Source organism: Amblyraja radiata, chromosome 5 (assembly GCF_010909765.2).
Source record: "Amblyraja radiata isolate CabotCenter1 chromosome 5, sAmbRad1.1.pri, whole genome shotgun sequence".
NCBI lineage: Eukaryota > Metazoa > Chordata > Chondrichthyes > Rajiformes > Rajidae > Amblyraja > Amblyraja radiata.
In genome coordinates, this window is record NC_045960.1 from 75,110,674 (window position 1) to 75,132,945 (window position 22,272).

The 22,272-nt window shown below is 40.8% G+C and overlaps 1 protein-coding gene across 1 annotated transcript; it reads right to left on the reverse strand.

Annotated features, from left to right (window-relative positions):
* Window positions 1-1,735: 1,735 nt before the first annotated feature.
* On the reverse strand, window positions 1,736-18,258 carry LOC116972849 (adhesion G-protein coupled receptor F1-like). The gene is made up of 8 exons (XM_033020460.1): window positions 18,108-18,258; window positions 14,386-14,591; window positions 9,439-9,621; window positions 6,189-7,556; window positions 6,060-6,101; window positions 5,929-5,964; window positions 4,778-4,841; window positions 1,736-1,883 (listed from the first exon to the last, which is right to left on the reverse strand). Exons 2-7 carry the CDS (start codon window positions 14,503-14,505, stop codon window positions 4,779-4,781), a joined length of 1,812 nt encoding a protein of 603 aa, XP_032876351.1. The 5' UTR covers window positions 14,506-14,591; window positions 18,108-18,258; the 3' UTR covers window positions 1,736-1,883; window position 4,778.
* Window positions 18,259-22,272: the final 4,014 nt, after the last annotated feature.

A 22,272-nucleotide genomic window follows, 5' to 3' on the forward strand; every position in this document is an offset into this window, starting at 1 on the left:
CTATTTTATTTGATATTTTAAAGCTACATTATTGACAAAGTTCAGTAATTGGACAAAGTAATTGGACAAAGTAAGTTTTTTCCCCACAATGATCCTATATCAGTTATAATAATATATAATTAATCGTATGTCTATACTATCAGAATAACTCAAAAATGATTTTACTTTCAATAGACAATAGACAACAGACAATAGGTGCGGAGTAGGCCATTCGGCCCTTCGAGCCAGCACCGCTATTCAATGTGATCATGGCCGATCATCCACAATCAGAACCCCGTTCCTGCCTTCTCCCCATATCCCCTGACTCCATTATCTTTAAGAGCCCTGCCTAGCTCTCTCTTGAAAATATCCAGAGAACCGGCCTCCACTGCCCTCTGAGGCAGAGAATTCCACACTCACAAGTCTTTGTGTGAAAAAGTGTTTTCTCATCTCTGTTCCAAATGGCTTACCCCTTACTCTTAAACTGTGGCCCTTGGTTCTGGACTCCCCCAACATCGGGACCATGTTTCCTGTCTCTAGTGTGTCCAAACCTTAATAATCTTATGTGTTACAATAAGATACCCTCTCATCCTTCTAAACTCCAGAGTATACAAGCCCAGCCGCTCCATTCTCTCAGCATATGACAGTCCCACCATCCCGGGAATTAACCTCGTGAACCTACGCTGCACTCCTTCAATAGCAAGAATGTCCTTCCTCAAACTCGGAGACCAAAACTGCACTCAATATTCCAGGTGTGGTCTCACTAGGGCCCTGTACAACTGCAGAAGGACCTCTTTGCTCCTATACTCAACTCCTCTTGTTTTGAAGGCCAACATGCCATTTGCTTACTTCACTGCCTGCATCATCTGCATGCTTACTTTCATTGACTGATGAACAAGGACCCCCGGTTCCTGTTGTACTTCCCCTTTTCCTAACTTGACACCATTTAGATAATAATTTCACATTGATCTTTCTTTTCAGATAGCATCTCTTCACTCTTTTTTGTTGATTTTACATGGTTTTCCTTTGCCACAATTATATCTGCTGTAGTGACAGATTCCAGTTACATTGTTTCTGACTACTTGCATGTTAAAGGCAAGGTGTACACAGCACAAGAACAAAAATAGACAGAAAACATTCAAATCTGCCAGTTTCATTTTATGCTAAAACTAAAAACAAATTCAGTGAATGCTTACAAGTGATTGAATAACTGTAGGCCCTATATGTCCCCTTGAGATCACAATAATATTTCTGCTAAATTTGAGGGTTTGCTGCTTTTCGAATGGATTTCTATTTACTTTATTCATTTTTCTACTCTCTTAATTCCATTTAAAACACATGCCTGATGTATTGACATGATTTTGTTGGAAGAATGGTATTGGTAGGTTTTTGAGGGAACTTTGAATTATATGCTAGACCACCATTACACATTTCAATAACAATCATCCTTCACTTCCACTTTTTTCACCTTGTTCTTTATTCTTTAACAAAAAATGAAACAAACATCCTGTTATCAGTATAAATTAAATCATCAAAAGACAAAACCTAATTCTAGCAAATAGATAAAACATGCTTTAAACAATCAAAAATAACATGTTTTATTTCAATAAATGCATGTCCAAACACCATAAACGAAATTTAAAAACATTTTCCATTGTTATAATTATTAATAATTGACATGAAGCAAAATTTAAAAAAACAAATTAGCATCAGAAACTATTTTAAAGCTGTTGAATTCAACTAAACTTGTCATTTTGTTCACTCGTTTTATTATTCCTTATTTTTACAAAGACCATATTGGAATTTATATACTGTATTTTACCAAGAAGTATACTAAAATAAACATTAAAGAAATCAGCAAATGAATTGCTGTAGAAATTCTGTTCTTTTCCATTCTTCATAATCTGTTGGGGAAGTCATTTATTTAAGTTAATAAAGTTAATCAATTTAAAGCTATACAATAATATAGCTCTGAATTATAAGAAATTATAACACCAAAGAAATAACCTGAGCAATTGAATTAGGGAAAAAGTCATTTGCATCTATAATTAGAGATAAATTGCATATAACATGTAATTTTGGGCATATTGTAGATTATTTTCATGGCTGAATGACAGAAAGAGGATCAAAAAGCTGCAGTTTATGATCTGCATTAATAATGTCCTGTTCAACAAGGAACATACGGTATGTTGAAAGCTGTGAATCAAGTATGATTTAAAGAGACATTAGTAATATTATAAATGATGTCCTGTTGCCATTGGGGTATTGCTTATATCATTAATAATTCACACACCGTATTGTCAGTAACCCTTATTGTATTTTTTAAAATCAGCTATCTATGGCAGGAGGTGCAATCACTACCCCTAGTTTTAATTGTCACACTTTTGTCTACTGGTCTGTTTCCACACACCATTAAATATTTCCCCTTGCCTCCACATCACTCTGAATTTCACCCCGCTCTTGATTTTCTCCCCTTCATCTCCCCATTCGTTGCTTTTAATTTCTGTCCACAACCAGTTTTCCTCATAGAAACATAGAAAATAGGTGCAGGAGTAGGCCATTCGGCCCTTCGAGCCTGCACCGCCATTCAATATGATCATGGCTGATCATCCAACTCAGTATCCTGTACCTGCCTTCTCTCCATACCCCCTGATCCCTTTAGCCACAAGGGCCACATCAAACTCCCTCTTAAATATAGCCGATGAACTGGCCTCAGCTACCTTCTGTGGCAGAGAATTACAGAGATTCACACTCTCTGTGTGAAAAATGTTTTTCTCATCTCGGTCCTAAAAGATTTCCCCCTTATCCTTAAACTGTGACCCCTTGTTCTGGACTTTCTCAACATCGGGAACAATCTTCCTGCATCTAGCCTGTCCAACCCCCTAAGACTTTTGTAAGTTTCTATAAGATCCCCCCTCAATTTTCTAAATTCTAGCGAGTACAACCCGAGTCTATCCAATCTTTCTTCATATGAAAGTCCTGACAATCCTGGAATCACTGGTGAACCTTCTCTGTACTCCCTCTATGGCAAGAATGTCTTTCCTCAGATTAGGAGATCAAAACTGTACGCAATACTCCAGGTATGGTCTCACCAAGACCCTGTACAACTGCAATAGAACCTCCCTGCTCCTATACTCAAATCCTTTTGCTATGAATGCTAATATACCATTCGCTTTCTTCACTGCCTGCTGCACCTGCATGCCTACTTTCAATGACTGGTGTACCATGACACCCAGGTCTCGTTGCATCTCCCCTTTTCCTAATCGGCCACCATTCAGATATAAGTCTACTTTCCTGTTTTTGCCATGAAAGTGGATAACCTCACATTTATCCACATTATACTGCATCTGCCATGCATTTGCCCACTCACCCAGCCTATCCAAGTCACCTTGCAGCCTCCTAGCATCCTCCTCACAGCTAACACTGCCCCCCAGCTTCGTGTCATCCGCAAAAAGCTATACTATGCAATTTTTTAAGACCCAGATTAGGGAATCAAGAACTAGAGGACATAGGTCTAAAGTGAGAAGAGAAAGAGGCAGATGTATTACACAGTGTATATAACAAAAAGTAATTTGCATGACTGCCACGGAAACAAGTCTTTAGCAGCACTGATCCATTTCACACCTGCACACTGATAAGTGCTGTTGCTGCCGCCTGAATTGCTCAAGAGTGCAAAATAGCTCTGCTTGAGGAAGACCATTAAGCCTCTGTAAATTCACCCTATCATAAGGAACTTAAAGATCTTACATTGTGGAATGCAATTGGTTCTTAATTACTTCATGGGTTATCCTGCAGGCATTACTTCTGGCGCTTTCAAGGATATGTTGCATTGGTCAAGTGCGAGAACCTTGTGCATAAGTTCATTCCAAGCTCTGGCTTCTATTGAAACAACTGCCGTTTTTTTGTTCAGCTAGTTTTTTGTTATATACACTGTGTAATACATCTCTTCTCACATTAGACCTATGTCCTCTAGTTCTTGATTCCCTAGTCTGGGTCTTAAAAAATTGCATAGTATAGCTTTTTGTTACATTGATTTTCTAATCTATATATGTTTTATCTGTCATTCCATCATACCTTTAACATATTTTCTCAATTTCCTTGAAAATGGCATCACAGATATATAGGGTGGTAAAGAAGGTTTTAGTACATTGGCCTTCATCTGTCAGGGTACTAAGTATAGAAGTTAGGATGGTACACACAATTGCTGGGGAAACTCAGCGGGTGCAGCAGCATCTATGGAGCGAAGGAAATAGGCGACGTTTCGGGCCGAAACCCTTCTTCAGACTGATGGGGGTGGGGAAAGAAAGAAGGAAAAGGGGAGGAGGGGGAGGAGCCCGAGGGCGGGCGGATGGGAGGGTGGGAGGAGACAACTAGAGGGTTAAGGAAGGGGAGGAGACAGCACGGGCTAGCCAAATTGGGAGAATTCAATACCACAGCCATAGAAGTTAGGATGTTATGTTACACTTATATAAGATTATTGGTGAGGCCACATTTGGGGTATGGGCTTTGTTTTGGTCACCCTGCTATAAGAAGGATGTTATTAAGCTGAAAAGAGTGCAGAAAAAATTAATGTGGATATTGCCGGGACTCATGGGCCTGAGCAGAAGGGAGAGGTTAGGTAGGAAACTGAACCTGCATTGATCGTTAAAAGCAGAATCTACCCTAAGACAGATTTACTGCTGTCCTTGCTAAATTGCCAAACTGAAAAACAACTCTGATAGAGCAAATGGCCTTCTCTTGTTCTGTACATTTATTGTCTTTGTTAAATTTTGAAGCTTTCATCACCAACTTTACTCACCTTATTTTGTAGATGATTGAAAAGATTGTTTTGTTTGGACATTCTCAGATGAAGTGCGGGAGACCTGGAATAAGTAAAATTCATACAGTGCTACTTCAGAGTGAATCTCATTAGTTGTTCTAAAAAAAATCATTTTTATAGTAAATGCAGATCACCAGATATTTTCTGTACTTTTAGGTTAAACGCAACCTCTGTTTTTTGTTTAAAACTCACTATCTGCCTTTATTCCTTTGCAGTTTAAAACTCTGCGTTATTTACATATTTATGCACTTGTTTTCTGAATTGATGATGCACATTTTGGACACCTCCCTGTTTTACACCACCAGAGTTTGAATCGCACATAATAGCATAAGAAGCAAGAGCAGAAGTGAACTCCTTGGCCCCACAAGCCTGCCCCACATTCCAATTAGATCATGCTTGCTGCAGCCTTGTTATTAACAGGGTATTCCCATGTTCTCCCCACATCCTTTGACTCCCTTGTATCTGTCAATTCAATGACGTACCCATGCCTGAAGAGAATTTAGTATTGGCCATCACCTCCTCAATTACAAAGCCAGCTGGAGTGGCTGAAAAATGTAAACAAAAATGACAAATATCCTTGTGTTCTGGATTTCTTTAAGGTTCTTTCATGTTCCAACCTATGTGGTAGTCACCTGGAAACCACTTCATGAGCCCTTGCTTTTGCTTTGGGAATCACTTTGGAAGTTTGGCTCCAATAAAGTCGGCAGTAATTTCTATTTATTTATTTATTTATTTATCTATTTATCTATTTATTTATTTATTTGACAAAGGTTGGAAGCTGCATACCAAATCTCGTTGCACTGATGTGCAATGACAATAAAATATATTATTATTATTATTATTATTAGGTTTAGATTTATTATTGTCACATACACCAAGGTACAGTGAAAAGCTTTGTTTTGCATGATATCCAATAAAATCAGGCAATACTCTCCACAATACATAAATACAATGAAATCAAACTCAAGTACAGTAGGTAGAGCAAAGGGGAAGATACAGAGTGCACAATATAACTCTCAGCATTTTAGCACACCAGTTCCAGAGACAAAGTCCAATGTTCACAACAGTATCCCAGCTTGTGGAAGGCTTATTGCCAGTGTCACGATTTCATATTTAGAAACAGGACTTACCATCGGTTTGAAATGGTTAACTAAGGCTTCTCTTATCTATAATTCATAAAATAAGGAAGATTTAAAAACGGTTGTGTACAAAAGCAACAACAAATACTTCAATGAGTAAAATGTGGCTGAAATGCTTTTACCTTCTTTTCTGTGAAGCCAGCAGCTAATAGAATAAACAAGCCCTAGAAAAGAAAAGGTAATGAAGTGTTAAAATACATTAGCACTTTTGGGGTAATTTTCAATCATTGCAGTGTGAAGCTATATATTACCTGGAATGAGTTTAATAGAACAAAAGCATAATTTAAAAAATTACTATTATTCTTAAGCAGGGCAAATCCAACGATCCATGTCAATCCAAATGTTGGAGTGAAAATAAGAACGGCCTTTATGATTTTCTTAATTGTTTCTTTTTCCTGCTCCTTTAATCCTTCAGAAATATTTGGCCTCAGCAGTTTCAAAATGACTATTGTCAGGATAATTATATTGATGGCAATAATGCATCCGACAGGTATGATGAATGTTAAAAATGCAGAGAATTTGTGATTCAGCGTGGCATCTAGCCAACAGGCGTCTTTCCTCTTGTACATGTCTTTCTTCAGCAAACTTGTGGTTGCAGCAATTACTATGGCCAATGGACAGCCATAGCCAATGAGAAAACAAAATGATATAAAGGTTAACCTCCCGATGTGGTGGAAAACAAAGATAATCTGATGCAGGAGTGTTAGACTTTGATTTAATGTCCAAAAGAACGTGGAGAGGAAGAAAAAATGAGTGAAAATTGTAGCAACTGTACATAACTGATCTTCCATTTTTATAGATTTAACTGAACCTATTAGAAATGAAATCTGAGCAAGCAGTAAAGCGACAGCAGTGTTAAGCTGGGTTATGTGCCGTGAATAGGCAATGCTACTTTTAGTAACTGCCTTCCACGTTATCTTTTCAATAGTGATACAAATTAATAGTGACATAATTGAAATGCTTAACCCAATGTAGGTCAGTTCGTCAATAAATGGAACGCGTATAACCAGTGGCGACATAAGCACAGCAAACGATGTTAAATGGTTACATGTGCAAAGTATGTTACTTTCAATCGTCTCTGTCTTACAGCCTTTGGATGACCAGCCTATTTGCATATTGTTGATGACACTGGAATTCCAAAACACACATTTTGCGGATTTCAGATTAGCTGGTTTAGATTTTGGAGACAATGTAAGCTTGATAAGAGGGTTTATCTTATTGGTTCGATTACTCGTTGAAACCATTGTTGATGTAACAATCTGGCTGTTCACCATCAGGTTTTCTTCTGTTGGGGTTAAAAACTTATCCAAATCTGCATAAAGAAGGCTAGTTATTCTGACAGAAGAATTATTTGATAAATTTCCCCAGCCAGTCACATTTAATGTGACAGTGCTATTCCCAGTGAAGTTCACATAATAAAAATCTGTGGAATGAGCATCAAAGTCAGCTGCTGTTAGCTGAATTTGTTGAAGTGGTTGTCCTTTCTCAGTGGAATCCATTGCTGTGGCAAATGTTTCAATGGATATCATTAACGTGCTTGTATCAGAATTCTGATTCGGTGCATCTTCATCTGTTCCGAGTTTCTGTTCAATTAGTGTATTCGCAATTAAAAGGAATTTCTGAAAGAAAATACGGGAAAGTCTATCAAATATATGGTAGAACGATTAACTATTAACTGTGAATAAAAGCTCAGAAAGTGTATCAATTTATCCCCACAAAATTTGAAAAGAATGGCTTAACCCAAGAGACACAAAAAGCTGGAGTAACTCAGCAGGACAGGCAGCATCTCTGGAGAGAAGGAAAGGGTGACGTTTCGGGTCGAGACCCTTCTGCAGATGGTCTCGACCTGAAACATCACCCATTCCTTCTCTCCAGTGATGCTGCCTGTCCCGCTGAGTTATTCCAGTTTTTTGTGTCTATATTTGATTTAATCCAGCATCAGCAGTTCCTTCCTGCACATTTAACCCAAGGTAGTTTGGCAGCCATCCATTGTTTGATATATTATTATGGTCATTCCTGGGCACTCCAGATGGCTCAGGACAGAAAGCAAATACATGCCTTCTGCAAGGAGTCTACTCTAAAGGAAACACTACATCTTATCTTAATCATTGTAATGAACAATGTAGAAACATAGAAACATAGAAATTAGATGAGGGTGTAGGCCATTCGGCCCTTCAAGTCAATATAATCATCATGGCTGATCATCCAAAATCAGTTCCCCCATTTCCTGCTTTTTTCCCATATCCCATGATTCCGTTAGCCCTAAGAGCTAAATCTAACTCTCTCTTGAAAACATCCAGTGAATTGCCCTCCATTGCCTTCTGAGGCAGAGAATTCCACAGATTCACAACTCTCTGGGTGAAAAGGTTTTTCCTCATCTCAGTCCTAAATGGCCTATCCCTTATTCTTAAACTGTGGCCCCTGGTACTGGACTCGCCCAACAATGGGAACATTTTTCCTGCATCGAGACAGTCCAATCCCTTAAGAATTTTATACAGGATGTTTCTATAAGGTTCCCTCGCATCCTTCTAAATACCAGTGAATACAAGCCCAGTCGACCCATTCTTTCATGTGAGCATTTCTGAGAAGTATGGGTTCACACAGAAAATGTAACAGGCTGTGCTCCTTATTGCGTGATCTTTGCAGCTCCTCATTTCTGCATCGCAGTTCCTAAATTATGTAATTTTCCATGCAAAATTTTTGGAGCAAAGTGAGTACATTTGGACTGGGTTGCCTGTGACAAGGTGTTACTCACAATCTGCAGATCTGGGAGATCTTGCAAGTTAAGGGCAATATTCGCCCACCTCCTGCCCCCCTCCTGAGATTAATTAAATTCTCCAATGCCATGCTTCCAAGTATGCACGATTAAAGCATTAAAAAAATGCTGAAAAATCTGTATTATACAATGCATAAATCTCACTTTGTGGGTGTTTTAACTAATTTGTGCTAATTTTCACTGCGAATGTTACCACTGGGAAACAGGGCCAGGACAACACTGCCTACCTGATAGTCACTCTGACCATTTAATGCTTCCCCCACCATTGTGGCTGCAGTATGGACAAAATCCACCAACTTACTCTGGCCACACCACTTAAACATCGTCTCTTACCACAAGAAAGGGAAAGGACAATCGATGATTGGGAACACTACACTGTGCACGCCCTTCTCCTAATTACACCACAATCCTGACTATGAAATACATCACCAACTTTCATCTAAAATCTGCAGCTTCACTGGAATGACTGCAACAATTCAAAAAGTTACTACCACATTCTCAGTGGAAATATGGACATATTAGCCTGGCCAGCAATATATTTCTATGCATGTTTTGGAGACATAATGAAGTGATCATTTGTACTGCAATACTGCCATACATTCAAAATGTGAAATCAGCTGAAAGTTATGATGCTCTTGCTCATTTTATCTCCAGTTCAAGTCCAAAAATGTTTAATTTTGGTTGCTCAGTAGCAGTTTTCTTTAAAACGAATGAAAATTACTTACTGACACCTCCGTGAAAGGAACTTCAGAATCTGCGTTTTTTACTGCCTGAGAAACTGAATCCAGAATTTTAACGGAAGCGCGACTATTTGCAATGGTAATTCCTTTGGCATTCGTGATATTGTTTAACTCATCCAATACTTCTGGGACCACTTTTGTCACATTGCCACGTCCATGCTTGATCTCCTGAAAGATAATGCAAACCAGTGAAATTTGTTTTTGTCTGGTCACTCGGTTTGCCTGCATTAGGTGTTTTCAGTTTAGATTAGAGATACAGCATAGAAACAGGCCCTTCAGCCCACCGAATCCATGCCAATAATCGATCACCTGTACACTAGTCCTTTGTTATCCCCCTTTCGCACCCTATACACTAGGGGCAATTTACAAAAGCCAATTAACCTACCAACCTACAATTCATTGGAATTGTGGAGGAAACCAGAATACCCAGAAAAAACCTATGTGGTCACAGGGAGAACATACAAACTCCATACAAACAACTCCGTAAGTCTGGATCGATCCTGGGTCTCTGGCACTGTGAGGCAGCAGTTCTACCACTGCACCACTGTGTTGCCCTTCTTGCATCAGTTTTCCAAGTTAACAATTTATTTATCAGGCAGCAACCAATTACTCTCGTCCATCCCACCCCAGATCCTCTCGATAGAGAGTAGTATTATTATTATTATTATTATTATTATTATAGGAAACTGACACAGACCAGAGGAAAGAAAGGGAAAAGTTGAGCGGATAAGTGAATGAAGAACAGAATCTATCCATAATCCAATGCAATTTTGGGCATAGAATATCAGGAAAGAATATTGATCTTAGAAGTGATACAATTAGATTCACCAGAATAATGGGAAAGTTATAGTTGAATTTGGAGGATGGTTTTATGTACTTAGTTTGTATTTGGTTCTGGTTTATTATTTACTGTTGTACTCAGGTAGTGTAAAATTATTTTGTTTGCATGTTATCCAATCAAATCAGTTTATACTATTCATGAATACAACCAAGCCATATACAAGTACAATAGCTAGAGTGAAGTGTAAAATATCAGAATGCAAAATATAGTTTTTTTGGCATTCCAGCATAACTGATCCAGAGAAAAAATCCAATGTCCGCAATGAGGTAGGTTGGAAGATTGGGGACAGAATCCTAGGTTGTGGAAGTCTGATGGCAGAGAGTTAAGCCCCTGTCCCACTTACGTGTCCTTGGCAAGCTAATTACGCGACCTCGTGGACGTGTTGAGGGGCGACGGTCCCGCGAAGGTCGCCCGCGACTTATGCCTCCGTACAGCCATCTGGAGCGCGTGACGTCATTTGAAGATGGACACAAAATGCAGGAGTAACTTAGCGGGACCGGCAGCATCTCTGGAGAGAAGCAATGGGTGATGTTTCGGGTCGAGACCCTTCTTCAGTCTGAAAGAAGGGTCTTGACCCGAAACGTCATCCATTCCTTCTCTCAAGAGATGCTGCTGGTCCCACTGAGTTACTCCAGCATTTTATGTCTATCTTTAATTTTCTTGGCCCCGCTCTGGGAGTAGAAGTGGGGGCGGATCCGGAACGCAATGGCCGTGAGCCATTGCCCGAACTCGGCGATCGTTTGCCTGCTTCTGCTGCTGTTGAGGTGAGACGTTGCGTCGCGCTAGGGTCTTGGGCCTGTCCTACTTTGGCCGTCAGTTAAGCGCCAAGCCGGTGGTGCGCGAAGATTTAGTTCGTGACAAAATTTCGGAGCGCCGCGCGATACCGCATCAGCTCCATACCCCTCCGCGCTTCTCAGTGGGACCGGCCCCATGCGGCCACACGATGCCTGTGCGCCACAACACGAAGACGAGGTCGAGTAATTTGCATGCCAAGGACACGTAAGTGGGACAGGGCCTTAAGAAGCTGTTCCTAAATCTGGTGGTGTGCACTTTCAAGTTTTGTTGCATCTGCCCGAGCAAGTGTGAAAAAGATCCTTGATTATGTTGGCTGCTTTACTGAGGTAATAGAGTCAATGGTGGGGAGTGTAGTCTGTGTGTTGGACTGTGATACATACACAACTCTCTGCAATTTCTTCTGGTCTTGGGCAGCGCTGTTCTCTACCCACGTGGTGGTGCATCCCAACAGTATGCTTTCTACGGTGTATGTGTAGAAGTTGGTGAGAGTCATTGGAGACATGCCAAATTTCTCCTGAGGAAGTTGAGGAATTGTTTTTTTTTTACTCCCAGCTTCAATGTGATTGGCCCATGACAGATTGTTGGTAATATTTACAGCTAGAAACATGAAGATCTTAACCACTTCTACTTTGGGGCCATTGATGCTGATTGTGGCATGTACTTGGCAGGTGTGGCATGTGGCAGATTCTTGCTTAGTTCAGGTGTCAGATGTTATAGGGAGAAGGCAGGATAATGGGGTTAGGAGGGAGAGATGGATCAATCATGATTGAATGGCGGAGTAGACTTGATGGGCCACATGACCTATTTATGTTCTAGTTTACTACCACATGCCATAGATGTGCAGATGGGTAAGTTAATTGGCCACTAAGTGGACAATGGAACTGGAGAGACAAGATAATAGCTAAATTTGAACCACAGAGTACGAACTTTATATTTTCAAGGGTTTTTTTTGCACAGAAACAATTTGAATGTTTGAATATTTTTTGTCCCCCTCTTTAAATCTAGTTGTGTAACCATTTGATAATGATAATGATAATTTATTCCCTGTTTCTGCAAATGCTTTTAAAATGCAAAAATTTGTAGATTCTGGAAATCTGAATAAGAACAGGTAGAGAAAATATTCGGCAGTTCATTCAGTATCTGTAAAGAGAGTAGAGTAGAGTTAATATTTCGGGTTGATGCCCTTCCATTTAAACTATTCACTGCAATGATTCTCTGCACTGTATGCTCCCACTAAACCTTTGGGTAAAAAGCTTTTTTTTCTAAACTCCCTAATAGGTTAGTTGGCCTCTGTAAATTGCTCCCAATGTGTAGCCAAGTGGTAGAATCATGGGGGAGTTGATGAGAATATGGGAAGAATACAATAGGATTAATATAGGATCAAAGTTAATAAATGCTTGATAGTCAGGGCAGATTTAGATTAGTAGATTAATTCATAAAATTATACAGAATAGAAACAAGCCCCACAGCCCAATTCCTCCATATCGACTAATATGTGTATCTTTGCTTCTATGTGTCTGTTATTGGTCAGTCTGTCTGTCTGTCTGTCTGTCTGTCTGTCTGTCTGTCTGTCTGTCTGTCTGTCTGTCTGTCTGTCTGTCTGTCTGTCTGTCTGTCCATAACTAAAGCTCTGATCATGTGCTCTTCCGGTTTGCGCAGTTTTTCTATTTGCACAAAAACGGTACGCGATAGCGCTACGATTTTTTGCCAGCTTGCTCACCGTTCTCTTGTGCTGTGAGTGCAATAAGCTTCATTCTGATCGGTGGTATATTATAAAAGTTAGCGAGGTGGAGGAGGAGGGGGAATAGAAGGAGAGCAGGGGTGGAGTAGAGGAGGGGGGAGTGGTGGAGGTAGGGAGTTGGAAATAGAGATAGAGGAGGGCAGTGGGGGAGATGAGGAGAGATAGTGGGGGGATAGCTGAGGTGAGGAGTGGGGAGGGTGGGGGATAGAGGGATAGGAGGGGGTAGGGAGGGGAGAGGAGTTATGGAGGGAGTGACTAAGGGTAGGAGAAAGGAAAGGGAGAGAGAGGTGAGGGAAGGATTGGGGAGGGGAGGAGAAGAGGGGAAAGAAGAGGGAGGGTGAAGAGGAGGGGGAGAGAGTGCTAGGGATGAGGGGAAATGAGGTGCGCCTGTGCAGTTGGGGGCTATGGGTGAGTGGTGGAATATTGCTTTGGGAGATCAAGCCTCCTGTGTGACAGGGTCCCAACAGGTCCCACTTGGTCTAGTTGTCCTTTAAATCTTTCCTATCCATTGTAGACAAACAATAATCCAAATGTCTATTAAAAGTTGTAATTAGGTACAGGTTTAGATTTATAATTGGCAAGTGTTCTGAGGTATAATGAAAAGCTCTGTTTTGCATGCTATCCAATCAGATTACATATACCATACATAGATATTGTGACATCAGTTCCTTGCATAATGTCCAATGTTATCAATGGGGTGGAGGTGAATGAAACAGTAGCCCAGCTTATGGAATAACCATTCAGAAGTCTGACATCATAGAGAAGGAAGCTGTTCCTGAGTCTGGTGATGTACACTTTCAAAGTTCTGTATCTTCTGGTGGATGAGAGCGATGAGAAGGAGGAATGACCAGGGTGGGATAAGTCTTTGATTACGTTTCTGAGGCAGTGTAAAAAATGTAGATGGAGTCAATGGTGGGAATGCCCGGTTTGGTGTCATCTGCTACACGTGCTAATCATGCCATGTACATTCTCATCCAGTCAGCTAGCTCTCCTGGGATCCCATGTGATCCAACCTTCCAGAGCAGCCTACCTTGCGGAACCTTGTCAAATGACTTGCTGAAATCATATATACAACGCCCACAGCTCTGCCTGAAGAGACCCAAAGAGAAGCAGGCAAGTGCATTTAAGATAAACTGGTTAATAAAGGAAAATAATTGAAGGATGATGTTTGATCAAGTGGATTTAAAGTTTCAGACTGACTAAAATGGGACAGAGCCACAGACACATTGGCTACATGCATGGCTGTGATTACAGTTATTGAACAGCTAGGTGAACATTTAAAAAAAAAAGAGTACAAGTAATTTCAGTGCCCAACAGAATCAGGGACTTTGAAAGGGAAAATGAGAGGAAATCACATAGTGCACCACATTGTTCAATGGACACAACTCAGGATTTCAAAAGGCAACAGTGAGAACAAAGTGGAAGTCCAGGCCTATCCCAATTCAATGGAAGCATGGGACCCTAGAATGCCTTGACTATTATATCCAGCTTTCCAAATATTAAAAACAACGACACAGACAGTCCTGTCTATCAAAATTAAGTTTAAAAACTATACCTCTGAAATGTCCCATAATTTCAATAGTTTTACGAAAGTACAATTTTTAAACACTTTCTGCCATTGGCCTTTTTCATCACAAGCTCTTATTATTTTCCCAACATTTCCTTCTTCGCACATGGAATCGGATTCTGCAGACGAGTTGGCTTGTGTAATGGGCCAAGTGTAATTTCCGTTCACTTCACGTGGGCATTTTATATCATTTTCTAGATAAACATTGAAATGAAAACAGGCATCAATGAGTACTCAGGAAAGATTTGGATCCTCTGCTACTATACTTTTATGCAATTTACTTTATTTCATCCTTTTGTGGTCATCTATAAATTGTATTTAATTTGAACTGCATCCTGCTGGGAAACTTGCTAATCTTAGACAATAGGTGCAGGAGTAGGCCATTCGACCCTTTGAGCCAGCACCGCCATTCAATGTGTTTATGGCTGATCATCTGCAATCAGTACCCCGTTCCTGCCTTCACCCCATATCCCCTGACTCTGCTGTCTTTAAGAGCCCTATCTAGCTCTCTCTTGAAAATATCCAGAGAACCTGCCTCCAACGCCCTCTGAGGCAGAGAATCACAACTCTCCGTGTGAAAACCCCTTTCCTCATCTCCTTTGTAAATGGCTTATCCCTTATTCTTAAACTGTGGTTCTGGACTCCCCCAACATCGGGAACATGTTTCATGCCTCTAGCATGTCCAAACCCTTAATAATTTTATATGTTTCAATAAGATATCCTCTCATCCATCTAAATTCCAGAGTATACAAGCCTAGCCGCTCCATTCTCTCAGCATATGACAGTCTCGCCATCCCGGAAATTAACCTTGTGTATATACTGCACTCCCTCAATAGCAAGAATGTCTTTCCTCAAATTTGGAGACCTAAACTGCACACAATACTCCAGGTGTGGTCTCACTAGGGTCCTGTACAACTGTAGAAGGACCTATTTGCTCCTATACTCAACGACTCTTGTTATGAAGGCCCACATGCCATTCGTTTTCTTCACTGCCTGCTGTACCTGCATGCTTCTTGGCTTTTTCTTGAGCAGCACAGTCAATTTAATATTTCTCACCTTCACCAAAACACTATCCTGGAAACTTTCCAATCAGGTTTCAGGGCTCACCATAGCACAGAGTCTGCCTTGTTGAAGGTACACAATGACCTACTGCTCACCGTTGATTCCGGCGACTGTGCAATTCTGCTCCTTCTTGACCTCAGTGCAGTATTTGATACTGTCGACCGCACCATCCTAATTGACCGTCTCCGGTATGGGGTTGGTATTGATGGCACTGCCCTGAGCTGGTTCATCTCCTACCGCAAAGGTAGGAGTTTCTCGACTAACATAGGCAACTCATTCTCCTCCCCAGCTAATCTCTGCTGTGAGGTTCCACAAGGTTCCATCCTTGGCCCCATTCTCTTCTCCCTGTATATGCTCCCTTAGGCCAAGTCATTGAAAGGCACGGCATTTCCTTCCATTGCTACGCAGACGATACCCAACTCTATCTCCCCCTGAAGCCCAAAAACAAATCAAATCTGTTTAACCTTACCCACTGCCTCGAGGATATAAAGTGTTGGATGGCCCAGAACTTCCTCCAACTAACCGAGAGTAAGTCTGAGGTCATCCTTCTCGGCCCCTCGGACTCAATCAAAACGATAGCAGGCAGCCTTGGATTCCTTACCCCACTACTCAAACCTCACGTCAAAAACCTTGGCGTGATATTTGACTCAGCACTGAAATTTGACAAACAAGTCAATGCCGTGGTAAAAGCTAGCTTCTTTCAGCTTCGGACGATAGCTAAAATAAAACAATTCCTCCAGTTTGATGACCTGGAAAAGATCATCCACACATTTATCTCCTCCCGCCTAGATTACTGCAACTCCCTTAACACTGGCATCAGCCAATCTTCCCTGTCCCGCCTGCAACTGGTCCAAAACGCCGCAGCGAGACTCCTGACGGGCACCCGAAAAAGGGACCACATCACCCCAATCCTGGCCTCTCTCCACTGGCTCCCTGTGCGGTTCCGTATAAACTTCAAGATTCTCCTCCATGTCTACAAAGCCCTCAATGGGCTTGCCCTCTCCTACATAAAAAGTCTTCTCACCCACCACTCCACCTCCAGGCCCCTCAGATCGGCCGACTTGGGGTTGCTGAATATCCCACGGTCTAGGCATAAGCTCAGGGGCGGTTGCAGCCCCTAGGCTGTGGAACAGCATCCCCTTTCCCATCAGAACTGCCCCCTCCATCGACTCTTTTAAGTCAAGACTAAAGACTTATCTATACTCCCAAGCCTTTCCTGACGTCCTCTGAGTGAGGGCTACATGTATATATGTATGTAGTTTGTTTTGTTGTGCTATTCCTATAACAAATGTAAAGCACTTTGGTCAACAAGAGTTGTTTTTTTAAATGTGCTATATAAATAAATGTGACGACTTGACTTGACTTGAGTAGATTAGTATAGATGTCAATATTTGTTGATGGTCAGCGAGGTGGCCTAAGGAGCCTGCTCCAAGACACTGTGACTCCATATAATACATGACCACACTCATCAGCTTTCCCACACCAGATAAATATTCGGTACCCGCACGTGGCGCCGACAGACAACAAGCCAAAGCAAAGAAGTCGAGGCCAAAGAACGGAATGGAAACAAGGCCGAAACGCCAATAAACCGAAAGAGTCCAAAGACGAAATGCCTACTAACCGAAAGGATGGGAGGCCTAAATGCAAATTAACCGAAAGGGCGGGACGCCTAAATCCCAAGGAACCGAAAAGCTGCGTTGCCTAAAAGCAAACTTACCGAATGGCCGCTCTGTCGAAAAGCCACCTACCCGAAAGGCAGCGTCGCCTACAGGCCAAAGGACCGAATGCTGCTCAACAGAAAAGTCCAATAACGGACTTGGCGTTGCCGGTGGGCGGGACTTGTCAGCGATTGGTCCAGACCCCCACCTCCATCACATCACTGTGAAGGCGTGAACATTGTCCCAAACCTCCGCTCCACCCGGCCCGCAGCCTGCGGAGGGTGGCCGTGGGAGATTGGGGACTGTCCCGAGCGATGCGCACCTTCAGCCGCTTTCAACTTGGTGCTTGGGTTCAGATTGCCCAGTCACCTATGGCTTGTGTGGGAAAATGAACTCCACGCTCCCGTCTCCCCCTTCTCTCTCCCCTCTTCTCTCTCTCTCCCTCCCCTCTCTCTCTCTCTCTCTCCCTTCTCTCTCCCCCTCTCCCCCTCGCCCCTTTTCTCTCTCCCTCTTCTCTCCCTCCCTCTTCTCTTCTCCTCCTCTCTCCACTCGCTTCTCCCCTCTCTTCCCCTCTCTCCCCCCCTCTCTCTCTCCCTTCTCTCTCCCTGCCCTCTCTCTCTCTCCCCCCTCCCCTCTTCTCTCCTCCCTTCTCTCCCCCTTCTCTCTCCCCTCTTCTCTCTCTCTCCCCTCTCTCTCTCCCTTCTCTCTCCCTTCTCTCTCCCCCTCGCTCCCTCTTCTCTCCTCTCCCCCTTCTCTTTCTCCTCCTCTCTCTCCACTCTTCTCTCGCTTCTCCCCTCTCTTCCCCTCTCCCCCCCTCTCTCTCCCTTCTCTCTCTCTCCCTTCTCTCTCCCTACACAAAGAACCCAGGCATTATAAAGTTACATGCACTTTGAGTAAATGAAGCAGATTATCCTGCAAATCAATCCCTTGGATATTTTCTTCATGTCTTAACACTTTAAATTGTAGCTAAACATTGAAAGTTTTACTTACCATTTAGTAAAATAAGACGGAAATTTGCACTTGTGTTTAAATTTGCACGATTTTTAAAAATGCATTTAAAATCAGTAGTTTTCTGGATTGTGCAATTTAATGTAAATGTCCAACATTGAGAGTTTTGAGAGTTATTGAGAGTTTTCAGATTTCCTCCTGAATCTTCATTTAACAAAAGGAAATGGATAATTAGTATGAGACAAATATTACTTCATTTTCAAATGAGTACAAGCTGGATTAATGTAGCAATTTCCCGACAAAGTCTATTATGTGCAGGCGGAAAGATGAATATTTTATAATCAGAATACTATTAAATTGTGACTTCCCTTTGGTGTTATGATTAATTCAAGAAGTTTGCTTGAAATTCCTTGGAAACATCTGGAAAGATGCACCCACACCGACGCTCAACATGTGGATTTCAAACATGTCGGAAATGTTACACCTTGAAGATATGAGATTCCTCCTATCAGGCAAATCAGACCAATTCTTAAAGATTTGGTCTCCATTTATCGACATTTTTTTTTCCTTTTCTCTTTCTCTCTCCTCTATTCTTTCTCTTTCTGCTTATTTCACATCACTTTCTTCTTTCCTTTTTCGAGCTATATAATATTCTCTATCTCTATATTTTTTGCTTTTCTTACTCTTTTTTTTTCTACTATTAAATTTAAAATAAGAAGTTGTACATGAAATGTAATATGTTATTTATGTCTTATATTATTGTACATCACTCTAAAAATAAAAATATTTAAAAAAAAAAGAAATTCCTTGGAAACCACTGTGCAAATTTGCTCTAACTCCCGGAGGGGTAAAGTAGCTTGTGTGTAGCTGGAAATAATGGAATATTGCTGAGAAGATAACAGGGTCATGAAGCATTGCCTCATTCACCAGATGTGGTGACTGGACAGGGCCCAGGCAATATTCGTGTTTGGTGGGCCAGTGCTGGGTTTTGTACCTAAGATGGACTTGCCAGTGCGATTCACGTAAGAAAATAATAAGGCATGAGTAACAGAAAACATTCCCAATTAACATGTAGATCTTGTTATGACCAAATTATGTTAAAAAAAACAGATTAACAGAAAAATCCAAATATTACAGAGAAAGGTCAATAAAAACATACCGTTTGCATACTTGTTGGTAACTGATTCCAATGTAACATCATATGTTTCATTGTCCTGCTTGATGCAGCACTGAACATCATTAGAGAAGTGTGGTTTCTGTTGTGGATCTGAAAGTTTCGAGTAACTTGATGGAGTTACTATAATCTCATCAGGGAGAAGATAGAATTGTACTTCTCTATGGACTTCATGTACAATTGCTCGGTTAAATACACTCAGAGAACAGGTGTATTTCCCTGTACAATGCAACACATGAGAGAAACATAAGATGAGTGAATGATGCATTCCCATCAAGAGTTAAGTGCTTCTCCATTGAGAGTAAATCAGTCTTCATTTTGCGAACTTCATGTAAGTTTGATAGTTCCATGCAGATTTTGCCGAGGTTGAAGCAATGTAGAAATGACAATTATCAGGTTTTCAAATTTTGTTTCACATAGGCATTTTTCATGTGCAATAGGTTTATGTATGCTCCACCATCTGGGAAAGAAACTGCACAGTGCTTACTCCTGAAATAGGCATCACAAACCTATAGTCATGGAGTAATACAGCATGGAAACTACCTCTGGCTCAACTTGTTTATGCCAACCAAACTGTCAACCTGAGTTTGTTCCATTTACCTGCATTTGGCCCATATCCTTCTAACCAATTTCCTACCCATGTGCCTGTCCAATTGCTTCCTAAGCATTGCAATTGTTCTTATCCCTCGCAGCTCATTCCATAAGGCCATTGTCTAGCAATGTTACAAAATTTTGAGATTTAAAAAATCAAGTCTTTAATTTATCCCATCAGATAAAGCATAAAAATAAGTTGAATTTGACGCCTAATTCACTTTCATATCTTTAGTATTAAAAAAGTTATGGCCATTTTCATACTCGGAAATTGGCATCTTGTTCCCTATTGCTTTTTCATTGACTTAACACAAAAGCTGTGATCGAGGACATTTAAAGGCCGATAACTTTCTTAAAATATAAGTGAACTGAAAGAAATGTTCAGTTATTGTAGATTGAAGCATTCTGAAACAAATATGAAACAATCTTACTTAGATGACTTGAAATTAAAGCATATAATTAGTTAGTTACCTAATTGTAGCTAATTACAAAATTCAATTACTAGATCTAAACATCTATCCATTTCTTAAGAATAGATTAACATTTTTAAATTGCCTAAGTGTCCAAATAACATTCACACAATAAAACATAATTTTTAAATCTCAGTGTCATGGGTTTATAGGCCAAATGGAAGGAATTTAATGTTTAATACCTGTAAATTAATAGCCATTTAAATCAGCTTGCAAGTGGGCTTTACTGGAACGGGACCATTTAGAACGTTCAGATGCGGTGAATTTATCCCCATATCTGCAGCAAATACACTGCCAGTTGTCGGCATTGACGGCTTCAGAAGCTGATTTTAAAATCATTCCAGCGATTAACTTGTCGGGTGAATTTTTTTTTAAAACACACAGAACGGCCGTAGGAACGATTCTTTAGCAAAATCTTGCACTCCAACAAATATAATTCAGGACCACGTTGGGAAAAAACCCTGTTTTAACCCCTCCTCCCCCCCCCTCAAACGCGCCAAAATCGCGCACACGGCCAGTGGCAGAATTACAGCGCCGCTGAAGGTAAGTTTTGTAACATATCTACATTGTCCTCTGTGTGAAAAAAATGCTCCTCAGGTCCCCTTTAAATCTTTTCTCATTCCATCTACAGTCAAGAGACCTCATATCCTATACAATCTTTCATTTCAAGACTTGCTTATTTGTTTATTCCCAAGGTAGCCAAAACTTTGGGTTGCCTGTTTTAAAAATAAACATTGTTGCATGTGGAATCAACCCAAACCATTCACTTCTCAATCAGCATTGGCCCACCAAACATGAATATTGATTTATATCCCCACCACCTCAGGCCGCCCAGGCTCTTTTTTCAGTTCATATTTCATCTCCTTCCTCTGATCTCATTCACCTGGCCCTCGCTTACCTCATGGCAAAATGATCTTGCCTGGCGGGCTCATTGTATCCCATCATCATGCTGGGAATGAAACCCAAATGCAGGTATAGTCCTACCCCTGGATAGGACATACAGTGCTTATAGCTCAGGAGACCCAGGTTTGATCCTGATTATGGGTGCTGTCTGTACGTAGTTTGTATGTTTTCCCCGTGACCTACGTGGGTTTTCTCCTACATCTTTGGTTTCCTCCCTCACTCCAAAGATGTACAGGTTTGGAGGTTAATTGGATTGGTATAAATGTAAAATTGGCCCTAGTGTGTGTAGGATAGTGTTAATGGATGGGAATCGCTGGTCGGTGTGGACTCCGTGGCCTGAAGGGCCTGTTTCGACGCTGTATCTCTAAACTAAAGTAAACTAAAACTAACAGCTTACACATCTACCCAATGATCTCTTACCATCAATATTATTAGTTCTGAAACACTTATACAAAGTTTTTCTTACTTCCTGACGCGAGTGTTTCAAATCTCCAAAAATAAGATGATCCGAAATAAAAATAAAAAATGTTGGAAATACTCAACAACTCAAGGAGTATCCCTGGTACAGAAACAGTTACTGTTTGAGGCCAAAGACTCTTTATAAGAACTTCACTGGCTGACCTTGTATTCATCTTTTTTAAACTTGAGTTTATCCCAAATCTTTTCTGTCCTCAATTTGTAGTGTACAATATGTTTCTAAACTGCTGCATCATAACACATCTATATGCTCCTCCAATGCTGGCCTGTTGGGTAATATTAGAAACATAGAAACATAGAAAATAGGTGCAGGAGGAGGCCATTTGGCCCTTCGAGCCATTCATTATTAATTTTATTAATATTATTCATTTTTAACCCACTGTTAATGACAATGACATAAGTTTACCTAGATTTAATATGCTGTAACTTTATCCCTTAGCTTTTCATTATAATTAATAGTCTGCATAATTAATTTATATATTTGTAAATTCATCAACATAGAGATTAAACCAAGTCTGCTCAAAACTTTTTGCTCACCTCTTAGATTTTCAGAATTTTATGTTTTTCCTCTTTTAGAAAATTGAGTTGCATC